Genomic DNA, 26,409 nt, shown 5'->3' with positions numbered 1-26,409 from the left:
ATATTTGAAAAAAGTTAAGATTGGGTTGAATAATGTTGAGTTTGCTTGCAGTACGGGTGATATTTGGCCTTATTCTATTAGTAGTTATTTAGGTGCAACAGTCCACTGGATACAAAGTGACAACTTTGAGAGTAAAAGTGCAGCTAACGCTTGAAGGAGATTCAAAGATGCTCACACATATGATAAAGTTGCAGAGATGATAGCTGATACACATTCAGACCATTACAGTATAAAATATTGTAGAAACAGTCACAGATAATGGCTCAAAGAAATTTAAGTACATTCAAATATTATTTTAATACAAATGTATTTTATCTTTAAAGAGTATTTGGAACATACCTATTTTGTATCTAGTATTTCAGATAAAAATCTTGAAAGTATTTTGTAACTGGTGTCTGAAATACTTCATTTGAAAGTATATTCCAGATACATTGTACATCACTGATTTAGACTACTATAACATTATTAAGCGCACAATTGGTTCACAACTCTTTCGAACGTTTCGACGTTGTTGCAAAGTAAGTTTTTTTTTTTTTAATGTTATAGTGGGCAAACGAGCACGAGGCTCACCTGATGGAAAGTGATTACCACCTACCGCCCATGGACATCTGCAACACCAGGGGAGTTGCAGGTGCGTTGCTGGCCTTAAGTTATTGTACTAATAAGTATGATATACAAGATATAATGCTATTTGTGTGGCTAATACATACACCTTGTACTGCTGCAGCGTCAGAGGCGAGCCTCGCACAGAGCGCTCCGACGCCGTTCAGAGGGTTGTCGAACCAACCAATCTCCTGTTGCAGCATCGCTCGAAATGCAGCTACCCTATATATAAATGTATTGATAGCCAATAATTCTCATCAAACATAAATCAGGATAATATTGCACGGTAAGAATAATGAAAGAATTTAAAAGAAAATGTTGAAAATATCTCGTTAAATTAAAAGTTAATAGAAATATAATTAATTTAAAAGTAAATTAATGTCGCCAAGATGTACGTGCTTGTATTGTTTATTTTGTATGTTTGGTTACGATCATAATAGATGTGGACTGATAGTTTTTACATCAAACTAAAGCTTTGGTGATCCTTATTCATCACTTTCCCTTGCAGATTATTTTCTATGGTCGTTATTTTCATACTTTTTTTCATTAAACTATTTATACAGTAAATAATTTCTTATTCTTTTGGTGCAAACTCACTTAATGGCTGCAATTGACAATTCACATATTACACATTAGCGGCCTGTAAATTTCCCACTGTTGGGCTAAGGCCTCCCCTCCCTTTGTGGAGAAGGTTTGGAGCATATTCCACCACGCTGCTCCAATGCGGGTTGGTGGAATACACATGTGGCAGAATTTCGTTGAAATTAGACACATGCAGGTTTGCTCATGATGTTTTCCTTTACCGCCGAGCAAGAGATGAATTATAAACACAAATTAAGCACATGAAAATTCAGTGGTGCCTGCCTGGGTTTGAACCCACAATCATCGGTTAAGATATATGCGTTCTAACCACATGGCCATCTCGGCTCATTAGCATATTAATTGGACATTATTATTTGGAGTATTGTATAAATAAATTCAGTTGTTGAAACTGATGATAATCAGCTTTAAATTGTCGGCTTTATAAATTTTTTGTCGATATTAATTAATTCGTATGTTTTTAATAGAATACAAATGTTACCTCAGTCTAGCCGTGAGCCTCACGCCTGTGATGTTGAAAACAAAGATTTGGAAGAAAATACCGATGCCAGTGTACACTCCTACTAGTAAGAAAAGTATGGCAATGATGTTGGTACCACCACGAACATAGTCTTCATCCTTACTTTCTAATAACTGTAATAGAAAAATACTTTAGACCAAAACATGCTATCAAGAGTATTTATTATATAGCGTTCAAATATTTTAATAGATTTTGATACAGTTTTTTAAATAATATCCAATAGAAACATTATGATGTGTTTAAAATCTAATAAATCTTAGTACCAGAAGTTAAGCCAGAGTCTAGGGCACATTGCTTGGTGGTAGGGTTTTATGGGTACCACCGACTCATCAGATATTCTACTACCAGTAGTATTTAGCATTGTTGTGTTCCGGTATATGTGGTAAGTGAGCTACATAACATCTTAGTTACAAAGGTTGGTTTTATTGTGATGTAAGGAATTGTTATAATTTAGTTGTATTGTAATATCTATGGGCGAGGAGGATCATTTACCATCAAGTCCATCCGTCTTACTAAATCATAAAAAAAAATGTAGTTACTAAATAAAAAAACGCCTACATAACCACATTTTCGAATACACTTTGGGTATAATCCTGAGTTACTTTAGATCAGGCTTTCTTTGCTCAATTTTTAAATAAAACAAACATATGATTAAATTACTTACACCATATGTTTCACCGAAGAGGATAGCAAAACACGGAAATGAAGATCCCACAGCAATAGCCGCTATAATTCCTATGGCCATAAGATGTTTTTCCGGTTCACATAATTTCAAGATTTGCCATGTTGTCGGCTCGAATTCTTTTTCCTCCTTTTCGTCGAGAACTACGCTGTCCTCAGAACCTGAATCCTCTTCCTCCATTGAATTACTCTTCATCGAATCGAGGGAAACCATCTTTTGAAGTTTCGATCTTCTCATTTTGGCATCTGTGGTTGGATCAAAGTTAGCTGTGAATTTTTAACAGTTAGAATGTTAGTTCTACGTTGGAAATCCTATCTGAAAAAGAATCGTGCCATAATTATCGTCATGTCGATTGCTTGTGAAAGTGCGTGACTTAAAATGCATGCCGATACTACACTGGAAAACTAAACAATATTTTTAAGCAGTTTTTCTACTGGTTAGTAGGAACTGTTTAGCTGTTTGGAATGTAAGGGTTGATGCAAAAAATATTAAATACAATGTGCAGTTACTGAGCGTTGAAATTATTATTATATTCGTACTTACTTTTTGGGGCACCCGTGTTTCCATCAGGTGCGATGCTTGGCTCGTTCTCCAGTACCAATTGATAGTATCGACCTCTTAGACTTAAAAGTTCTTCATGAGTACCTTCTTCTACTACTTCACCCTTTTCAATGAAAACGATCCGATTCGCATTTAGCACCGTTGCTAATCTTTAAAAGGAGATTTTAGTCATAAGATTTGTGTATTTTAACTAGCATAATCTAATTGGTAAAATTCTATGAATTACCTGTGGCTGACCATGATGGTGGTTCTTCCATACGCAGCTGCATCTAAAGCTCTCTGAACCTTTGCCTCACTCTGCGAGTCAAGAGCTGAAGTGGCCTCGTCGAGGATGAGAATTTTCGGTTTCCGGACCAACGCTCTAGCTATTGCGATTCGCTGTTTCTGTCCACCAGATAGTTGAGCGCCTCTTTCTCCAATCATGGTATCATATCCCTGTTAATATTGTTTTTGATATTAAGATAACCTCATAGTATGGTTTCTAAATATGATGTAAACGGGTTAATGAGTTTCTTGGTAAAATACAGCTAAAATATATATGTAGCATCCAGTGATGTAGTTCATTTTGTGAATCTTAATAGTTCTGAGTATCGAAAACTTGTTAAAATAAAAAATAAAAATGTTTTATTTACACGATCATGTACAAACTTACATTAGGTAAATGTCTGATGAAGCCATGACAGTATGCTTGCTTTGATGCTATAACGATTTCTTCGTCCGTGCAGGTAGGATTGCTCATACTAATAAAAAAAAAAGAATTTAAACAATAACTTATAAATAAATAAATAATAAATGAATATAATTAATAAATACTGGACAACATCACATACATTACTCTGATCCCGATGTAAGTAGCTAAAGCACTTGTGTTATGGAAAATCAGAAGTAACGACGGTACCACAAACACCCAGACCCAAGATAACATACAAAACGAATGAACTTTTTCTACATGGACTCGGCCGGGAATCGAACCCTTGACCTCGGAGTGCGTACCCATGAAAAATGATGTAGACACTACTCGACCACGGAGGTCGTCATATTCGATCAAGGATGATTAAATTGAGTTTTTGGAACATCACAACATGTGAATACTACTCACCGTATATTCTCCTTAATAGATCCAGCAAAAAGAACAGGTTCCTGGCCAACGACTGCGATGTGACCCCGGTAGTGTCGCACATTGATATCTCTGAGGTCATTGTCCGATGCGGTCACGGATCCCAAGTCTGGATCATACATCCTTTGCAAGAGCTGCAGTACTGTGGACTTGCCGCTGCCACTCGCACCGACAAGTGCTACCGTCTCGTTACGATTTATCTTCAGACTGAGTCCGTTTAAGACCTATTTTAAAAATTAATTAACTATTTAATTTGGATTAAACGTTCGCATGGTTTTTACTTTTTTTATGAAGTAACTTTATTTTAGGAAGGCAAAAAAGGAAATGGTCCAGCTGTTGGAATGTTAAAAGGCTATAGAATCACAGTACTTCAATAAACCTAAATCCCTCCCTACACCGTAAGTACGCTGTCAACACTGTATTTAAGATGTTATGAATCACATGTCTTTACACAGACTCACGCGACGCTTAAACCGGAAAATAATTAATATCTGATAACAGTAATACAACACCTGAGAGAGAGCTCACTCAGATAATACAGCACAAAGTTAACACTATTAATGCAAAAAGTTTGTAAGGGCTTAAATTGCGCAACAAGAGACAAGTATTGCTGATTAGTTGTTGTAATCGTGTTAACTTAATTTACGAATTCTAATGCCTAAAATAGTATCGAATTCCTCCATCTTTTAATAATTGAAAAAATACTCTAGATATACATACATATTACACATGATCAAGTAGCTTATAGATTCATTAGATATTAATTACTTTTGAATTTTATTTTCTTAAGAAACAAATATTGTAAGATACCTGAACGTCAGGTCGAGCTGGATATCTAAAATACACGTTCTTGAGCTCCATATCACCCTCCAGTACAGGTTTACTGCCTTCAGTCGACAAGCTGTCTATAGTGGGCTTCCGATCGAGCACGGCGAAGATCGCGCCGGCCGACGCGCGCGCGCTCGCGATGGCCTCGAGGTGCGGCGCCGTCAGCCCCACGTTCTGCGCGCCTTGGAGGACGCTGAAGAAGATCTGCTCAACACATTCAGAAGGTTGCACTTATCCCGAAACGTTCCCCAAGAGAAGCGTCCGACTGGAGGCCGGATTTTGTGTTTGTGTTATAATTGAAATAACTTTATTGAAGAACGTTTTGAAGTTATTTTAATGAGACTTAATTTCCATAAGGAGTTTTCCTTCACCGCCGTTCGTGAGATGAATTATAAGATCAAAAAGCACATAAAAATTCAGTGGTGCTTCTCCGGAATTAAATCAGCAAGTTTAGTTAAAATTTACGTTTTCTAACCTACGGGCCGTCTTGATAATGATTAATATCAGACTACAAATTGGGATTCAGACCAGAAAATGATAATATTAAGCTGTAAGTGTTAGAATAAATGGAAGAAGTTAGAATATCTATATTATCCATCATATTACCAGTTATATGTTACTCAGGACATGTAATAGTATGATGTAATAACGTATCTTGCTCGGACTTAGCTGATTGAGAAAATTATGCTGACGATGAAACGATTAAATGAATTATGTTTCGCATTTAAATATATATTTTTAAAATGAATAGCCTGCTTACAATCATCAGAACAGCTGGAGTGTACACCGGTTCTTCTTCGTGCCGGCTATCCAAGATCAAACCCACACCGTACCAAAAGGCCAACGCGTATGTAGCGTAGATAATAAGCCACATAAAACCACTACCTATACCCGAATACACCCCCTTTTTTACACCGGTTTTCTTAGCTGGATCGAGACGTTTTTGATATCTGTAAAATGGGATAAGTTCTTATTATTGGAATGTTTGAATGAATTATAAGAAGTCATATCAAATTACAGTGACTAGTGTGGTGATATATATTATATTATATACCCTTATTATATATAAAGACTAACTGTGCCCGCGACTTCGTGCGTGTTTGAATTTAATAAAAAAGCGTGACTTTATTAATATTTTTCCCTATAAATCTAAAATAGAGTTGCCTAAGTTACTCCTTATTACATCAGCTATCTGCCAGTGATAGTCCCGTCAAAATCGGTCCAGTCGTTCTAGATATTAGCCGAACAAAAAGACAGACAGACAAATAGACAAAAATTGTAAAAAAATATTATTACATATACCTAATATGTACCGTGTACACATGCATTTAATAAAACGCGGTTATTTTAATATTACGAACAGACACTCCAATTTAATTATATGTATATATATAAAGAAATAATAATAATAATAACGCTTGCGAATAATACAATTTCGAACCTATCAATCTCTTTTTCTTCCCCCCCAAAGGCGACCACGGTTCGGATGGAAGAGAGAACTTCCTCCGCGATGACGCCGGCGACGCTGTACGCCTTCAGTTCTTGTGACGTCAACGACGATTGAACCTGACGGTTTTTATGTCATAAATATTAACCTTTGTCCAAGAGAAAATATATTAGCCGTAAATTTTTTCTAGTATTAAAAAGGGTGTTATGAATATGGATTCGAATTGAAGTGAAAAATATCTTTTTACTAGAGTTTTTACTTTTTTTTGAAGGTAATTATGTAATAGAAACATTTAAAAAAAAACTTCTATGAACAAATTAAGCTTAAAGTTGTTTTATTTTGTATCAACTTTCAGCATAGTATAAGTATACCTTAGCCACGATAGCCGTAGTGGCGATAATGATCGGCGCACAGGAGAGAATGACGAGCGTCAGCTCCCAGCCGTAGACGCACGATATGATGACCGCGGTAACAAACGACATCACGAGATAGATCAGCATCGGTATCTTCTCACCGATCCCTTCGCGATATTTTTCCACGTCACTGGAAAAATATTCTAAATCAAAATCTTTATTCAACACAGAAGCATTAAACTTGCTTATTGATTATCAAAAATCCATCAACGTTTTGGTAAGAAACATGTCGGATTGAAAATATATGGCAAAAGTCTCAAGCAAATATTAAAAAAAAAAATGTTGGTTTTGTGCACTTTCGTGTTTTAAAATAATATACATATTAATAATAGAAATGATTAGAATTAATTATTGAGATAGTTTTATCATTGACAGTTTTTCGTTATCTTTTGCATGGGGCTAGCAATCTTCAAAATACGCCTCTGGATTTGACGTTTAAAATCGTCTATAGAATTGACATGTACATATATATTTAACAATATACCAAAATTTATTGTCAATTCTTACGACCCCCACGAGATGGATTCTATTCCATTCTGCCAAAACTACGTATCTTTGAATTATGTTTTGTAATCATTTTAAGTTCTCTAAGGATGATATATTATATTTGTGAGTGTATCTTAATATGTAGGTACAAAAGTTACCGTCACAAACTGGGAGCTTACTCTGAAACTTTAGTTGCGAAATTCATCGAAGTGTTCAGGTCATACCACGTGATATCCTGACGCAGTACGGCTTGTAAAAATTTTTCTTTTACTCTGTCGATCTGTAATAATATCAAAATGACATTTGAATATCAATTATAGCCTAACAACCATTCAACTTTTCCCTTGTCGGACGAATAACACTTTATCGCACGTTCAACTAGACGAGAACACGTTCGTAGCAACGGATTGAGAGTTTCATCCCAGTTAAGCACCACTATTTTATACGTGCTTAATTAGTTTCTATAAATCTTTACGTGTTCGACGTAGAAAACATCGAGGGAAAATCTGATGTGTCAAATACAATGCAGTCATGTAAGTCCACAAACTCGCATAGGATCATATAAGTGTAATAAGATCCAAGCAATCTCCTTAAAAGGAGCGGATGCCAATGGAATCATTTACTGAATTTAAATTTAAACAAAAAGTTTAATTAATTTATTCTATGCAACGCGCCAACTAACCTATTTACTTTTTGTCATGTTAAAATTAGTTCAGAAATAAACAACACAACCATTTTCATAGCCTCGATTGGCGTGTTACTTTATGTTTACGGGGAGCGGCTCGTGTCGGTCAGGGTTTCCACCTGGCTATTAAAGGCACAATTTGTAGCCTAGAGTCGGCTAAAAAACCAGCCGTATCTATCTCTACTCAATATTGTGATATAAATGGCATTTAAACGCATTAACTAACTTTACAGCCTATGTAACGTAGTATTTTATAAGTTAATTTAATAAAAATACCTGTTTAAGTGCGGCATAATTAAAAAGATCGACACTGATGACCCCCACAAGGAACTGCAGCACGGAGAACACCGTGCAACCGATGCCAAACGCCTGCGAGTCTTCGATCAGGGCTTGACGATTCTCTTCTCGGCTTGCGTTTGTACTAAGTTATTGAAAATGTATAAATATATTGTATAGTAATAGTTACATATTTTTTATAACTAAGAAGTATAAAATGACAACTACATAATTAAATTAATAGTTTTAAAAAAATGTAAGCGGACTGGCAAATAGGTCATCTGAGGTAAGTCGCCACCCCAATATATTTGTGGGATTCTTTATACCAGTAGAGGTTTACACGTAACATTTACAGTATAATTAAATTATTTGATTAAAGATCCTCATACTCACAGTATCCTGCCCCCGCCAAACCACGCAATAGTGAGCGTTGGCGTTGAAGTTCCATTCATAACGGTCCGGTCTATAAGCAGCGATGTGAATTCGCCGTAGATGATGACGCCGACGGGCACGAAGAGACCGTTCAGCGAGGCGAATATCACACCCAGGAATAGCAGAACGAACTCCCATGGCTTAGCAAATCTAAACTGTATTAACATTTAATTACGTATTATTATTGCACCTACTATATTGATTATTTCTTCCCTCTAGTGTGATTGTTAGTTGTTTCAAAAAGGTCTGTTGCTTTAAACATGTATATTAAATATTTATCTACCAACATTTTATCGTTAAATCGCGTGTTGGAATAAGCTCTAAAACCTTGTACATAATATAAAAGATTGAGTGAGTAAATAATAAATATGCTCTAAAGCAACTTTGTTGTTAATAACAACAATATTTTAAATATTTTTTTGTTTTGTTTTGGTCATTATTTGGCTACTTTTAAGGTTTATTTTCATTTATTCAATCACTAACTTAGTACATTTCCTATCTCGTAAATAAAAATATCGGTATATCTGCTTCAGATAAATAAATTCCGTTGTAATAAATTGTTTGAACGATCACCATGAAAATGAATGTTTTTAGTCTGTGTCGCGCATTCCTAAACCATTCATTGAATTGAGTTGACACTTGCGCGAAAGTTTCTAGTGTCGTATCATCAAGTTATGGATAGTACTTGAGTCGGATGGTTCTTTAAAAATTACACTAACCATTATAATAATACTATTACGATTATTACTTTACGCTACTATTTTTCGATAGATATAGTAAAACCAAGTAATTTTATAAAAATAAAAAAAATCTTATTTAAAAATTAATCTAACCATCCACGAATGGCGCGTCCGTGTAAAACTAATATATTTTTTAAATTAAATAAAATTATACTTGCTTTTTTGCGAGCGTACGGGCGCGTCCTCGTGAGTGAATGGATCTGTACTTAATATTATACAGAAGCGTTCAGCAAATATCTCGTAATTATTAATAAATATAAGCACAGGATTTAATTTATAATAGCTACTTCCCAGTTACACTCACGTTAAGATTTACTGCTCCGCGCTCGTTACTTGTAGCGTTTTATACATACATACATTTATATTTTAAACATATTTAAATGGGCGGGCAAATGGGCCTCCTGATGATAAGCGGTCACCACATAAATATTACCAATTACATTGACAATGCGCCAGCAACCTCGGGAGATAAGATTATGTATCTCTTGTGCATATAGTTGCTCATTTACTTCAAACCGGAACACAAAAATTATCAAACGAACTATTGCTGTTCTGGTGTAGAATATCTGATTAGTGGATGGTACCCAGACGGGCTTGTACATAGCCATACCACCAAGAAAGGTCGATAACCTTTCTTAATAAATGGGCTATCAATCACGAAAATATCTTTCTCAATGAGACCAGTAGATCCCGAGGAACTTTCAAACAAAAAATATTTTCAGTATTACATACTTAAGAGCATAGATTTTCACACCTTATTCTATAAACTTGTCTTTATCGCTGATTATTAGAATACCCATGCAGCGTAATTGACAATGCCCTAACGCCCTAAATTTAACTTTAATTTAATCAATTATTTATACTTACTAGACTAAACCAAGAAACTGCGTCTGTTTGACTATTAGGATCCGCTCTGTAAATAAAATTGTTTGGTTCATAAAATGTTATTTCTATATCAAGCAAAGTTGAATGGATATTCTAGTGAAATCTAAATCCATGTGTCATGAATCATGAGCTATGTGAAAAGCGCGACTTTGTTCGGATTCATACCGTTTAGAAGATGCCATTTCCAAGGCTATATTTTTATCCTTGCGCTGCTAAACAGATCACGATAATATCAGATTAATTTTAAATCAAATAAAGAACATTGGTAATTTTTTTTTTAAATATTAATTTATCAAAAATAGCATATTATTCATTCTTATAAATAAATTAAAATTTTAAACTAAATATAATACATATAAAAGCAGATTTTAAATTGTAAGATTATTGTTACATATTATTTATAAGATTATGTTTTCCTTCACCAAACAATTTAAAAAAAAAAATACGAGTATTAATTAAGTACCTATTCGTATATTATGAGATCTTATATAACAGATTAAAATCGTAAATTCAAATTAGATTTGCTTAACATTTCAATGTAGGTTTGTTTTTATTTTAGTTACAATTTATGTATTCCTATTTCAGCTTTAATAATATAAATCACTGTATACTTTAAACATGCTGCTGGATTAAGTACCTAATAAATAAATAAAAATACAGTCGAGCAAATGAACCAAGAATAGCAATTATTCTCTAAGAACTAATTTCAAAAATGTTATAAACCAATTGACATCATATCATTTAAATGTTAAAATTTATGTCGCGTATCATTTTTTGAAATATTTGCGGTGAGTTTCGAGCTTGTTCTTACTATAAGAAGGGTCATTATTCCAAACAACGTTAAATTTTCTCTAATCGAATTGAAATGTATTTTGTGTCTGTTGAAATCAAAATATACTTTATTCAAGTAGGCTTTTACAAGCACTTTTGAATCGTCATTTAACAAACTATTTAAAGTGAAGCTACCATCGGTTCGGAATGTAGATTATATCGAGAAGAACCGGCAAGAAACTCAGTAGTTACTCATTTATCATAATACATACATACTGTAGTCTCGATTATAGTTTTTATGCTTCGTTGGTTAGTGGTTAGATGAAAGGCCAAATATGTCGAGGATCTGAGTTTAAACCCTAGATCGGCCCGATAAAAAAACGTTAGTGTATTTTAACATTCGAGGAATTCGTATAGATTCAAGTCGACCAACTTACATAGATAGCTTTTGTTGTACTGCCAAATTTATGTATTTATATTATCTCATCATCATCATAAATACGAAGATAATTCCATAGCGACATAGTATCAGCTATTTATTTCATTAGTTGTGTGTGAAACGGTAGCAAAAATGCATCCGTCCATCCTCACAAAATAAGACATTTCCAATATTAGTAGGATTGGTCATGCTCCTTACAAAAACGAAACATGCAAAACAACAATAGACAGAATCACTGTATAGTTTTGTTAAAGTTCAACGAGATGGTTACCTATACTAAAATTATAATTACGAAAGTAACTCTGTCTGTTACCTATTCACGCTTAAACCACTAAACTGATTTAGATGAAATTTTGTATGGAGATAGTTTTGATTCCCGGGAAACGGAATTAAAGAACTACTTCTTTTTATTCACCCCTCGAGGGAGTAAAATGGGGTGTGACGATTTGTGTGCTATTGGTAAAGTTTTATAATGCGGGTAAAGCCGCAGGTTTCACTAGTATATAATATCTTTTATATAAGAGAAAATTATTATAAATTGCTCCATATATAAAACTAGTTTTATCGTATCCTTGTTACAAGTCACAAGCATTATCAATTCGAACCGTTGAACGAATGCCAAGTTTCTTTGATCGATGTTCAGAGAAAATATTTACTAGAGACGTTTTTTTCATTCAAAATAATGTTATTTGATGGTTTACTTACTTAGCCGAAACTTATAAGTTTCTTAAGTCGAAATGGAAAACGAAACATTTGTAGAATTACGTCACTAGTCAAATTTAAAGTTGCGGAAACCAGCTATTCCATATTTCCGATTTTAAAAATTAGTTGACTGTTTAAATCTCAGGCCTATATATCTACAATAATGTCGATCGATTGCTTTAGTGGTGCTTTGAGGGAGGAGAAACCACTGAATAATCTCTCACATGTATAATATTAGAAGAGATAATATATTACGATACAAAACGTTTATAATACATCCAGCTATACTACTAAAGCTAGCTGTCCGACTGAGTATGGGTAAAATTCATATAATTCACCTCACCCATTTCTCCCCTTAAGTTTAAATTTGCAAAAAATAATTTCATACTATAGGGTTACGTTATAAAATAAACCTATATACAGTACGACAAAAGACAAAAACACCAAAAAAAAAAACGATCAACATTTGACGAATTTTTTTGTGATATGACATTACAAATTATTACGTTTGCGTATAAAATATTTTTACATAAGAAAAAAATAAAGATTGATGATTTTAGCGCACTTAATTCGGATGTGATCGGTTTTACGAATTTTATCGATCCTACTACAAGTTGTATCGTACTATACTAAATACGTTTGTCTGTTTGCACAATGATTTTATAATATAGATACACGATAAGACAATCGAAGAGATGTAACTGTGCAGGCAAATATTTATAATTAAAATTATCACAAGAACAAGAAATCGTCTTCGGTAGCGGCTATCAAAAGCGAGACTTAAAACTTTAAAGGAAATTAGAAAAAAAATACGTTCGTAATGAATAACTTATATTCATAAAATATATTTTATAAGAATAAAACTAACACGGATTTAATTTAATAAATAAAGCTTACCCTTCTTCCTTAAGCGCTCTTTCTGTTAGAAATGCAGACTGTTGAGCAAGCGAGCTGATGGTAAGCGAATTCTGGCGGAAGCTGAGGGTCAGCGCCGGCCGCTGCGAGCCTCGGCGACCCGAGTACCTTGACGTGACGCTTCTAGACGACTCATTGCGTTTCATTCTCGGGTTAACCGTTCTGTAAGTCAATCAAAATCAGTTCACTGTAAAATATAAACTATTTCTCACTCCGTCAATATGACATAAATGATGGGATCTAAGATGTATAGTCTTTTGTCATTATTTTTCAACAAATGTATTAAAAGTAAACAGCTGGACAGAGAGAAAGGCGCAATGGCCAAATTGGTAATTTTGGGAAATGAGGTTTATTGAATTATGTATAGGCCTCATTTTTTCAAATTCCTCGCACGAAAAGCCTGCAATTTCATTGAACTACGAAAGTTGTACTAAATGGTCTTAAAGATTAAGCTGGTATTCAATAGAAGGATATCATTAATATTTTATTTAAAAATAAAAACATTCACCATTGATAGCATTCGTTACAATTTACAGATATTATTTTACACTAATGAATCTGCTTTGTAGAACAATGTCAAAATAATTATTACATCATCATTATATTACACAAGGTTAGATTCGGAGGTCCGTAAGCCCTGGGCCAATAGTGGAGTTTGGGCCCCTAATTACCTATTACCTATTTTACAATTTAAACTCTTTTTTTGTATCAGTAACTTACTTAAAATAAATTTTAAACTCGACGGAATTATTTAAGTATTTTTTTATTTAATTTTAAAAAATATATCGATTATATATTTTTTTAATTTCTGTTTTTGGCCTCCTGGGCGGTTGACTCGATTGCCCTTCTGATCACCCAGCCTTGACATAACACATTAGAGTTACTTGGTGGTAAGGCTTTGTGCAATCTGGTTGATACCACCTACTTCTCATATATTCTACCGTCAAGCAACAATACTTAGATATTATTGTTGTGTTCTGGTTTAAAGGATGCATATACCAGTGTGATTATAGGCACAAAACATAATAACTTAGTTCCCAAAGTTCGTTGCGCATTGGAGACGTAAGGAATGATTAAAACTTCTTACGACGCCAATACCTATGGGCGACCACTTACAATCAAGTGGCCCGTCCACCTACCTATTACGTAGAACAAACAAAACAAAAACATATCAACATAAGTGTTTTAGCCTAAAGAAGTTCAAAGAACCGACTAAAGGCAAAGATTGTAACTATACTTCGGCTAAACTTCGCAACCAACCGCGTAATCGTTGGTTGAATAATAAAAACGAAAATAAATTAAAATACTAATGTTTTTAGATAAATATTTAAGATATTAATCTAATTTAAGTCACGGTTACGAGACTTTGTAATAAAACAAAACGATAGGTATCGCGGTAAGCCTTGTGAGATCGAAGTTGCTTTTGCTATATGTATTACATAAGAGAAACAATAATATAAACACGGTTAAAAATAATTAAATGGCATTGAGAAAAACGTTATAAATAATCTCTCTCAAATAAAACAATAACAAAAAACTAGTCGGTCTCACGCGAAACTTTGCGTTTTTTTAAAATATTTTTTTTTTTAGAATAACTTTTTCTGCTCTCTATAATTATTAATTTGTTAAATAGTAACAATTTAGTAAATTTCAATCAAGTATCCTGTTTAATTTCCTGCACATCTGGCTGGAGCTCTTCAAAATGAGACCATAGCCGATTTTTTATGTGCAGCTATCGTGTCATAATCACTGGAACAAAAATCGCCTTACGCTATTAATATATAAGTTTAAATAATTTGTATAAAACTGTATACATATGTCACGAGTAACGACAGTCAGTCAGTTCAATCGAAAAATGAAGATTTTATTTGTGCTTAATTCTAATTTTATGGTTTATCTTATTGGTTTCATTAATTATTATATTTTAGTTAAAGAATGTATTATACTTCTAATTTTTTATTATTATTTATTTTTAATTTATATTTTAAATATATACTTTATGTAATAAGTATGATATTGCTTGGTGAGACTACCTGTAAGTAGTAGAAATTTTGCCTTGATAATTTTGAAATGTATTTTATATTTTATTTTGGATGTGATATTGTATCTACCGTTGGTTGTTGTACTGAAAATAAAATAAATTAGAAAGAGACAAAGAGAAAGGAGAGAAAGGTCACCTGGAGGGGCTAAAACGCTTTTTCTTTGTGTGACGATTCCTACCAGGTCTACTGTGAGCGTAAAAGAACTTCGTTCCAATAATACAATACTGTTTAGTAATATTATATTGTTATTTTATATTTAAGGATTTATTTTAAATATTAACATAGATTGTCACAGACCGTCATAGCTACATAGGGTACCATTTAAAATCAACGTTGGGTTTATGGAACCCAACTTGGAAGTCATTGCTTACCAAATCTCTTTTTCTTATATTTTTTTTCCTTTTTGTTGTTTTTTTTGTAGATTAGTATATACTTTTTTCGTTTGCTTATAATTTTATACTTTTTATATTTGTTCCGTGTCCTAAATAAAGATATCTTTCTTTCTTCTTTCTAGTTTCATGTGCTCTGATCTATAAGACTACGCGTATGAAATTGTTTTGTAAGAGTAAGATAGTTAATTACTTACGATCAATAATGTCATCAGATTCATCATAAGCACGTGTTTTTAAAGGCACGTGTTTTATATTAAGCATATTAGATTGTGTCTGAACACGTGCATATATTTTATAAGCCACAAATATACTTATAATAATGCGTAGACAATATGATTTCTTAGAATTTCGCTTTGATTTAAATTGTCAAATCTGAATATGACGTGTACTTTTTTGTATATATCGATAGAAACTTCTTATTATTAATCGTGTCTAATTCCAAATTATGATTTGTCCCATTTGCCGTTGAAACACTTGTACCTTGGAGTAGTAGTGCAAGAAGTTTCATAAAAGTATAAAACCTCGCCTTATTGTCTCCACTGGTGGAGGTTCATTTTTCGCCCAGAGTATGGGAATTGCGATTCAACGGGGAAATGCTGCTAGTATTCTTGCCACCATTCCACGCGGTCATGATTTATACAGCAATTATATTTAATTCATATTATTATATAGTTAAGGACTGGTAATAATTCTTATGTAAATAAATATATCTTTTTAATACGTTTCTATGATTTATTTTTATATTATTTAGAAGAAAACGAATATTTATTCAATATAAACTGTTATTATATCATACATTTTCGTAATGCACTTGCGTATAATTCAGCCCGTACTCTTCTAATTATTTTTTATAATAGATATTAATAACATCAAGGTCAATTATTGTTACTGTTAGGGGGAACTCACTTATACAGGTAAAATTATTTAAAACTATCATTATCATATCATATTTAAAATATCACCCAAATCCGTTTTATATTTTTTGCGTAAATGAGTAACAAATATACATCAATCCTCAAATTTTCGCGTTTATAATATTATTAGGATAAGTATTACGAATAATAAACGAAATTCAAACATTTCTTAAAAACTTACAGATCTTCAGAATTTTAAAAATAATCAGTGAGTAGATGGTTTTATACATTGATTGATTACACGAAGTTGAATGAAAATACGTCTGTAAGTTTTCACGGAAACCTAATAGCACGAAACCTTCACTACACGAGGCAGAAAGTCTCAAGACAGTCCTTAAAAAAAAAACGAACGTCATTAAATAAAAAATTAACGAAGATTTAGCTTTCTACATACTGCGCTAATTCAAAATAAAAAAAAAAACTAATTCAATAATTATCTATGAATGGATTAATTCGTTAAAATGGGTTGCAAAGATCGATTGATAGAGTAGTCGACGTAGTACTGCATTGCGGCGCGACGCCTCACGCTCGGCGGCCATACAACGATTTTACCATTCTCAGCCGACTGGATAAAATAAAGAGTCGTGTATTTGAGTACATTTTAGTACGGTCATTTTATTATTGTAACTTTTGATAACTATCTTTAACAAAATAGTAATTCTAAAAGTTTTCATTACAATATTATATAGACGAAAGCGTTTAATTTTACTTTTATTCAAAATAAAAATATTTTATTCAAGCACGAACACTTTTGAGTCGTTGTATTAAAAGATAAAGTTTTATTTTATTTTACCATCGGTTTGGATTGTAGGTTCTAGTTCTAGCTTTTTTTTTTATATGAAATTAAACACTCGTTCTATAAAAATACTATGTTAATTAAATAAAACCAAATTATTATTTATCTCGCTATGAATTATATTTATTTTAGATATGCTAATAATGTATTTGTTAAGTTATTATTATTAAGTAAAGTTATTTATTATATTAAGGTTGGTCCCGAAGATTTTGTCATCTTTATATTAAAACTTTTGTGTTTTATAATAAGGATAAGTTATTGTCTTACCATAGCACAGATTAAATACTAACAAAACATCTTACCTCTATTGCACTCTGTTTTTAAGTACAGCCCAATTTAATTAGGAAACATGTTTTATTCTATAAGGCTCTTTAATTTTAATAAATGTTTCTATATAGTTAACTATTTTTCAAGTATATAAAAGTTGTTTTGAGTACAAAAACGTAGCCTATTTAAACAGCTTCCTTCCAAGCTACCAAATTTCATTAAATTCTGTGGTTTAGCCGTGAAAGCGTAACAGCCAGAGTATTTTTCGCATTTGGAATATTAATAATTCACATTAATACGACTAACTTCTTTTATATCAGATTATATAGAACGTAATTGGGAAAAAAGTCCGTTATATCGAGGTTATCGTTTTTATAAATCACCTTTAGTGATCAAGTAAAAGATTTAGACATGTGTCACGATAGCCGCTCTCAGTTCGATGGAATTTCTAATTTTATGGTAGGATCTTATTGGTTTTATTAATTATTAGTTAAAAAGATGTATTATAATTCTCATCTCTAATCATTGATTATGCTTAATTTATATTTTTAATACACATTGTGCAATGTGATAGTGCATGGTGAGACTACCTAAGTAAGAGTAAATAGTAGAACATGTGCCAAGATAATTTTGAATTGTAATATATATTTTTTTTATGTTATATTGTATCTACTTGATTTTCCTACTGAAAATAAAATAAAATAGGTATAGATGTCGTAAAAATGTTAATTGGCAAAATAAAACTAAGGTCATGCGTTCAGGCGTCACGGGAAACCGAGATTTTAACCAAAGAGATAGAGTTAATTATCTTTAGACACGGCATCGAATAGTTAAATCACTTTACCACTTCAAAAATAACATTTGAAAATAGCTGGAACTTTGAAGGAATGGTTTTAAAAGATTGCTCTGATGTGTGGTGTTATTTTTTAGTTTTTACCTACTAGTTACTAAGTTATAAACTTACGTTGAAATTTGAGATTTTAAATTAACATGGTTATTTTTGTTACGACAAGTATTTCAGACGGATATTTTCCATGTTTTTTATTATTATTTCTCTTCAAGCGTCAATAGCGCAATAGTTTAGCGCCTAGCGATGTAAAAAATCGCAGGTTCGTTCCTGACCCCTTAGGTTTATTGTCGTCCCTACTCCTAACACAAGTGATAAACTTAAAAGGAGGGGTAAATAGGAATATTAGTAATTCCTTAATTAATTTAGGGCATAACTGGTATTCTTTTTTTAAAAAAAGTCGTAGACAATGTCGAAATATTGAGCTTCACCAAATAAAAATAAAAAACTTACTCGATAGCATGTCTATACGTTTCTGTAGTCTATCGCGCTGCGGTGTTATGTTGATGAATTCAATATTATAAAAGTAAATTATTATTTCATTATTGCATTATCTATATTAATATTATAAATGCGAAAGTAACTCTTTCTGTAACCTTTCACGGTTAAACCACTGAAGCAATTTAGATTGAATTTGGTATGAATATGGTTTGAATTCCGAGGATATCCTTTTTAAAAGTAGACTTTTGTATCGTCATTTTACAGATATATATTAAAAATAAAGCTACCACCAGTTCGGGATGTAGATTCTACCGAAATAAAACCAACAAGAAACGCAGTAAATTTCTAACATTCTATTTTCCAACGTTTGAAATAAAATATGTTAGTTAAATACAATTATATATATTATATCCCACCTAAAGTCAACTTCACGCAGGATATATTATGTATAATAGATCCTTTTTTTTAAATATTTGAATATATGAATCGGCAAAGTTAAAAATATCTGCAGATTAATTTTAGTATAGTAGTACTACTATATAAGTATACTACTAATCTTTAAACTAATCAATGACAATGAGATCTAGAAGTAGAGATACAGTAATAAGGATTTTTTAGAAAATTTTGAGTTAAAGATCCTACACTCCTTTGTGTGTGTGTGTGTACACTCCTTTACATATATATGGACTTATACATTTCTAATATTAGATAAACATTTTTTTTTTTACTAAAAGAACATCAATATATGTATATTTTCTAAAATGCTTCGTCTAATAGGACGTCAGGTCACTTAAAACAAGCCGGTATTTAATGGGGTAACTTACGACATCCTCGTTGTATACATTCTTATCGTATTTGTCGCCGTTATTATTTAAAGTATTTTGACAAATTCCTCTATTATTACTCTTACAGCCTATTGAAATATGTTTTGATTTTGGTCCTTGACAACATCACCGATTGAGAGTCAGCCGAGAAAGCCTAGGTGACCATTCCGGGAAATTGTATCCTAAGTGTCCTGTATCCTACATAATGCACATCGACTTAAGACGTTATTGGAATGAAGGAGGCTCAGCATGTCCTGTGACGAATGTGACCCCGCCGAGTCTGTTAAATATATTTCAGGAATAACGATGCAGATATAGCTTTTATATGATATACATTACTTGAACATAATATTTGACCGACATAGATAAAGTTAATTCAAGTATTAACTTTGAGCGACGATTGTCTAGTGTTTTGTTATGTATTTGCTTTTACCGGGTTCAGTTATTATCAGTCAAGTACATTTTGTTTATAAAGATTACGTAACATCAACTGGCAACATTGTGAAACATAATCGAATTCGTCAGTTTAAAAATAGAACGAAGGTAGTCGTATTTTAAGATAATTCATGCAAAACTTAGCGGTTAGCATCTTCCAAGCGTACTCGGAAATGCAAAGTGAATGGGAAAATTCGTTTAAGTGAAAAATGATCGTATGTAAATGAATAATCGTACAATCGACTATAGAGACATGATCGCTAGACGGTAGACGTTTTATTTTCGTTAACAAAATTGATTTAGATCAAGGGCCGGTTAAAACTGAATAGGACTTGTTATTGTTGGACATTGTGACAAGCCAAGTGCATCTGCCAGTGCGTCTATGCTATTATTATAATCGAGTTACACGGAATTGAATCTTATGTTCGGTTATCAAATTATCGTGACGTGTTATAGTCAGGTGTGGGGTTGTGTAATGCCCGTTGACGTTCGTGGTTACGTAAGGCTTTGGACTGTGACGTCGTTGGCTTTTCAGCAGCAACTGTGTTTGCTCTAACGAACTAGTTTAAAAAAAATACGAAACGAAATGATATTAATATAAATTTAATTGTCGCACCATAAACTAAAAATTAATTGAAAATAGTTTACCAACTATGAGAGATATTTAATCTTTTAGTTTAAATATAAAAATTGTAAGGACGTAACAATATAATGATGTACAAGATATATTTTTTTTAATATAGAAAAATCCATAAAACCTTTTCATTGAATTTATTTTCAAATGAATAGAGACGCTCTTTGATCAATGAAAACTTGAAATAAAAAAAAATCCGGATTGAAAAATAAATTATGTTCTCTTCTATACATGAAATATGTTTATGCCAACTATCAAGTCGATCGGTGGCTGCGTGAATGAAGGGCAGACGATTAAACGCATCAGACATGGCATTTATAAAACCAGTGCCGTTTAATTTCTATAGCGTAACACAGCTCTGAATAAAGTTGAGTACATCAAATTTATATTTGATAATCGGTCAACAAAGGCACACAGATTATAGTCTTATGAAATTCAACAAAATATTTTTTGAAAATTACAAAAAAAAAGATCTTTTAAACATTTTTATTTTTATTTCAAATTTTTATATTGTTCACACTTTCGTCAATACCTACTAAATAACAAAAAAATATTGACAAATTGGTACTATATATTGTTTATGTAAATATGTAAGACATAGCATAATTAAAAAATGCAATATATATAGATAAAAATAGGCTTTTGTGCTTAAGATCGCATTGTGGGCGGAACAGTCGCTTGAATTAGCAGAGCGCTCGCTTGAATGCGCTACACAAGTTTCTCATTTTTAATCCCTGTTAAGTGCATGTGTGCATGCATTTTTGTGGAAATCTAGATGAAAATAATGTAAAACTAAACTAAGAATAGATTTCAATTATTCATTAAGAAATTATTATTTTCTCAAAAGATGATGATCGATGATGAATATAAATAAAATTGATTCGTTTTATTTATAATTCATGTTATGTAAGTGAGTTTGTGTTTTCGTATTTTTGAAAATTGTTATAGGAATGCAGAAAATGTAAATGAGTTATCTAGTGCTATGTGGCCCCATAGACACTGGCTCTGGAAGTAGAATCAAATTCTTATCAAATTTAATTTTACCATCAATGAAATAAACCACAGGATCTAAGATGTTATATTCCATAACACTGATTCAGTCATACTAAGTTTTGCTGTTTAGCGGCAGTTTTTTTTTAATACTAGGTGGCAAACGGGCAGGAGGCTCACCTGATGGAAAGTGACTACCACTGCCCATGGACATCGGCAACACTGGGCTTGCAGAAGCGTTGCCGGCCTTTAAGGAAGGAGTACGCTCTTTTCTTGAAGGTTCCCAAGATATGGTAAAGTGTGAAAACTATGACGATTGTAACGATATAATGAATATAATGATGTCTCAAAACAATTATATCTATTCTTTTATAAACGCGAAAGGAACTCTGTTTGTCTTTCTGTATGTCTGTCTGTTGCTTTTTCATGGCCATATCACTGAATCCAATTTAATGAAATTTGAAATGAAGTAAACTTTGACATGGGAACTTTTTTATACTTAACGCCTGACGACGAATCCTTTAAACGCGAGCAAAGCCGCGGGCGACGTCTAATTGTAATTCAATTTAATTCTTAGTTTAAGGGCTTTTAGTTGTGCCAATCTAATTGTAAATAAGTTCCAAAAATTAGTTGACGCTTTAAAATTTTATATACTAATCGGAAACCCTACAATATTACTCAAAAGCCTTATTTTCTCTCAAAGAGAAGCTTTAGAACTTCTCGTTCCAACTGTGATGATGATTATGATTTAATTATGTGATTTTTTAATTTATTAAGATTTTATTTGACTCATGTATTATTTTTTCTGATTCCACGAATTTAATAAAAAAACACAATACAAGAATAAGGCACAACTAAAGTAATTGTTTTCTTCTATTTGAACTTAGATTCTTCGAATACGATTCAAGTTTCCTATCAAGTCCGTCTCGCCTTATTAACTCGGTATGGCAATTTTTGGAATACTTTATACGACAATTTATCGAAGTGTCATTGTAGTGCATGACACTTAATATATTATTAATAATATATTGAAATGTCATTCGCTACTTTTTTTTTTCTTTTTTCTTTGTTTTTATTTGTGCCAAAAAGACACAGATTATTTCGCCAATGTCACGTGCGAATTCACTACTTTATTAACGCAGCCGTAAACGTCAAACATGGCCGTTGAAATGTCATGTCATTGAATTTCATGGATTTAAAATCAAAATATCTCGATTGTACGAATTTTGCGGATATCGATTGACTAACAAATAAATAATTATTTTTTAACGATCAATAATTGTGGATAGGTTTCGATCGGGTCTATCGTAGACCTACATTAACAGCCTGTAAATATTCCCACTGCTAGGCTAAGGCCTCCTCTCCCTTTGAGGACAGGGCTTGGATCATATTCCACCACGCTGCTCCAATGCGGGTTGGTGGAATACACATGTGGCAGAATTTCGTTGAAATTAGACACATGCAGGTTTCCTCACGATGTTTTCCTTCACCGCCGAGCACGAGATGAATTATAAACACAAATTAAGCACATGAAAAGTCAGTGCTGCTTGCCTGGTTGAACCCGAAGTCATCGGTTAAGATGTACGCGTTCAAACCACCGGACCATCTCGACTCTTATAGTAGGCCTGCACGAGATTATTAAAATAGATGTTTTCTAAAACTATAAATTGGGCTTCCATCACAATATGGTGTAAAATAATAAAATAATAAATACAAAAACACCATTTTTTTAAGGCATATAGTTAGGCGGACTGGCGAATGGGCCACGGATAGTGGTCATCACGGCCCGTTGGCAATGTAATAAATATTACTCATATAACCGATGAGCCTTGTGCAAGGCCGTAGGGCTAGATAGGTACCAAATGTTTTATCGCCAAGCACTATTGTTGTGTTCCGATGTAAGCAGTATTGTTGGATGTCGGTTTAAAAGGCGAGTGAACTACATCATAGTTCTTAAGATTGGTGGAGCATTGGTTATGTTAGAAATTATTTCAATTTTATACGGCATAAATTACTAAGGGCAGTGGTAATCACTGTATACGTCTTAAAAACATTTTGCCAGAAATAGACCAAAAATATGTGAAAAATATAATTATAAAATAACTGAAAGGAAGAATGTCAGAAAATATATTTGTTATAGACGCTATGAAAACGAATGCAAAGTTATGCGTCGCCAGCGTCCGCGTCATATCGTCGTGCGGTACTGCAGAGTGTAGAGGTATTCTGTAAGAGCGTGGAATGTCATAATGTAACATGTGACATTACCTTCAATAAATTTATAAGACACACGACCGACGTAAGTCGGTTGTCGAAAATATGTTTTTTTTTTTATGATATCGATGGCAAACGAGCCGGAGACCCACCTCATGTATGAAAGTGACTATCCATATTACCCATTGACATCTGAAACACTGGGGGGCTTGCAGGTGTAATGCTGTTAGCGTGCGGTACCGCCACTTTATGAGTGAGATACGAAGTAATTCCAGAATAACAAATCTAGTAATGAATGTAGCACATTTGAGACTCTTAGCGTAGCGTCATTTCGCCGTTTAATTGGCCGTCGGATGGTAAGTTGGTCACCACCGCTAATAGACATTATAAGAAATATTAATCATTCCTCATATCAGCAATGCGACAACAACCCTGGAAACGTAACGTGATGCAAGTTTTAGTTACACTGGCTCATTCACCCTAATGATTGGACTATGATTTATAAACTTAAACAACAATTGTTTCATTCCGTAAAATGAAAGAATACGTTATTTAAGTCGTGAACAAGAAAATGAAAATAAAAAAATATTGAGTTAAGATAACAACTGTCCCCATAAATTCAAGATCCCCCCCCCCCGCCTTGGCCTAGTTTCATAGTAGTCAAGTAAAAGCTATTTAGCTAAGCTTTTTAGATGTAATATTACAAGCAAGCATCGAATTGTTAATCAAAATTAATACAGACGAAATAATTATCAGATCTCAGTAAATATGATTTCAATGATGGAATAATTCAATCGTAATCTTCGGGCCGGCGCCGCGACGACGCCGGGATGGCGTCGTCGTCCTTTTTCTGTGCCAATTGCTGAGTATCGTCAACCCTTAAACTATATAAGGGAACACTTATCACATAATTTTCTAAGTTTATTGGTAACTTAATATCAATAAAAACTTCTTGAAATATAATAAACAAGACGATGGTATAATTTTTAATATATTATTTATTTAATGTTGCGAATACCTTTCATTGCAAAAATTGTACTCCCATTTTTCAAGGAGATCCTTATTACAGGCAACCTACTAAGTTTGGGCTGGTGCCTCACACACAATTGTACTTATTAGAAAACGGAAAAAAAATAACTGTAATGTCTGTGACAATAAATAAATTTATTATTATTAAAGTTAAGGAACTAACCTTGAAATCGTGTGGTTATTAGTCAATATAAAATATAATTTACGAGGAACGCTAGCTAAGTTTAAAATAATATTTTATCGTTAACACGTGTCAAATTCATTTGTTTTTTTTTTTTTTATTTAAGCAGATCAATCACTCATATTTTAAATCAAAATAATTCAATTATGTTTTTGTACTGTATGTATCATCCCAGCCAAGTCGTTCACTGATTGTTGTCCTACGACCTTCTCACGGAATTTTTGGCAAGTTATATTTTCCATTATCAAAAGCTACAAAGGTTTCTGACAAATGAGGTTTTATTAAGAAGCTGATTGGTAAATATAAAAAATAGTTAACTTGAATACTGTTTACGTAGGCTTAATAAAAATCTTTTTAAGTTTAGTTAACTACTGCAAATGGAATTAATGTTATGGGAATCAAACTGTAACTATTATACAAATTATTGCATGCCATCAAACGAATAAACAAAGTCGAATTGTTATTTGGTACGTGAGAAAAATATTTTGATTCTTGGAACTTCGCCAAAATTTCGAAAAGGCTGTACATTTAACTCTTAACCTACAGCCAAAAAAAAAGGAGAAATGGTTTTCAAAGATACATTGTTAAGTATTACATTAAATTAATTATAAAATATTAAAATAAAAACTTACCTAGTATTCTGTAAAAATTGTTATCCTGAAAGTACCTATTATTTGTCAGCTCCCAAAGAAGATATAAATTTACTTCCTTCATAAGGACACTAATTATTTCTAAACTTGAAGCTGATGAAAATGATGGAAACGCGGGAAAAACGAAGCAATATGGCGACGGGCACAGGACGTCAACCCTGCGCAGATGTTGGCAGCATACTGGGTGGTTTTGGCAAAAGAGCGACTTATCTAGTGGAATAGCTGAAGTGACTTCAAATATTATATCTATATCTGTATCAAGGAAATGAACGAAAAAATTTTGGTCGTCATTCCATTGATGAATTTGTTTATTGTCTGGCGAGGCACATAGTCGTATGCAATCATAGTTCTCTTCAGGGGTGAAGCATACTCGTATCGTTAATCTTTATCTAATTTATAATTAACAGAAAACATAAGTACCTACTTTGATGGTTCTGCACGAATATGTAGTATGTTTTAGGGATATCAAAGAAAAAGTCGTTGTAATTTTATACACATTACTGTAAAGAAATAACTAGAGCCTCAAGCTCCTTGAAAGCGGGTTATATATATTTCAAAACGCTTATCAAAATAGGTTATTTTGAAGGTGGGTTATTCGTAATTAATAATTCAAATTTGTGATAGAATATTATTTATAAATTACACACAAATTTG

The 26,409-nt window shown here is 32.8% G+C and overlaps 1 protein-coding gene across 2 annotated transcripts in view; it reads right to left on the bottom strand.

Moving 5' to 3' along the window:
* The window catches only part of LOC125072494 (multidrug resistance protein homolog 49-like), a 32,640-nt gene extending 6,702 nt beyond the window's left edge, over positions 1-25,938 (bottom strand). Inside the window, exons 1-17 of one of the 2 annotated variants that reach the window (XM_047683149.1) lie at positions 25,738-25,938; positions 13,085-13,264; positions 10,258-10,303; positions 8,612-8,805; positions 8,219-8,363; positions 7,437-7,537; positions 6,730-6,901; positions 6,353-6,477; positions 5,672-5,861; positions 4,894-5,115; positions 4,066-4,307; positions 3,619-3,706; positions 3,193-3,401; positions 2,949-3,115; positions 2,388-2,671; positions 1,685-1,836; positions 711-825 (exon numbers count right to left, since the gene is read on the bottom strand). In XM_047683149.1, the coding sequence (XP_047539105.1) occupies positions 711-825; positions 1,685-1,836; positions 2,388-2,671; positions 2,949-3,115; positions 3,193-3,401; positions 3,619-3,706; positions 4,066-4,307; positions 4,894-5,115; positions 5,672-5,861; positions 6,353-6,477; positions 6,730-6,901; positions 7,437-7,537; positions 8,219-8,363; positions 8,612-8,805; positions 10,258-10,303; positions 13,085-13,248 (2,616 nt within the window). In that variant the 5' untranslated portion in view covers positions 13,249-13,264; positions 25,738-25,938. The remainder of the gene's footprint in view (positions 1-710; positions 826-1,684; positions 1,837-2,387; positions 2,672-2,948; positions 3,116-3,192; positions 3,402-3,618; positions 3,707-4,065; positions 4,308-4,893; positions 5,116-5,671; positions 5,862-6,352; positions 6,478-6,729; positions 6,902-7,436; positions 7,538-8,218; positions 8,364-8,611; positions 8,806-10,257; positions 10,304-13,084; positions 13,265-25,737) is intronic. The other variant, XM_047683150.1, reaches the window with a different exon arrangement.
* Between the last annotated feature and the right edge of the window lie 471 nt (positions 25,939-26,409).

Source organism: Vanessa atalanta, chromosome 21 (genome assembly GCF_905147765.1).
Source record: "Vanessa atalanta chromosome 21, ilVanAtal1.2, whole genome shotgun sequence".
Taxonomy (NCBI): Eukaryota; Metazoa; Arthropoda; class Insecta; order Lepidoptera; family Nymphalidae; genus Vanessa; species Vanessa atalanta.
This window is presented reverse-complemented; position numbering and strand designations above follow the sequence as displayed.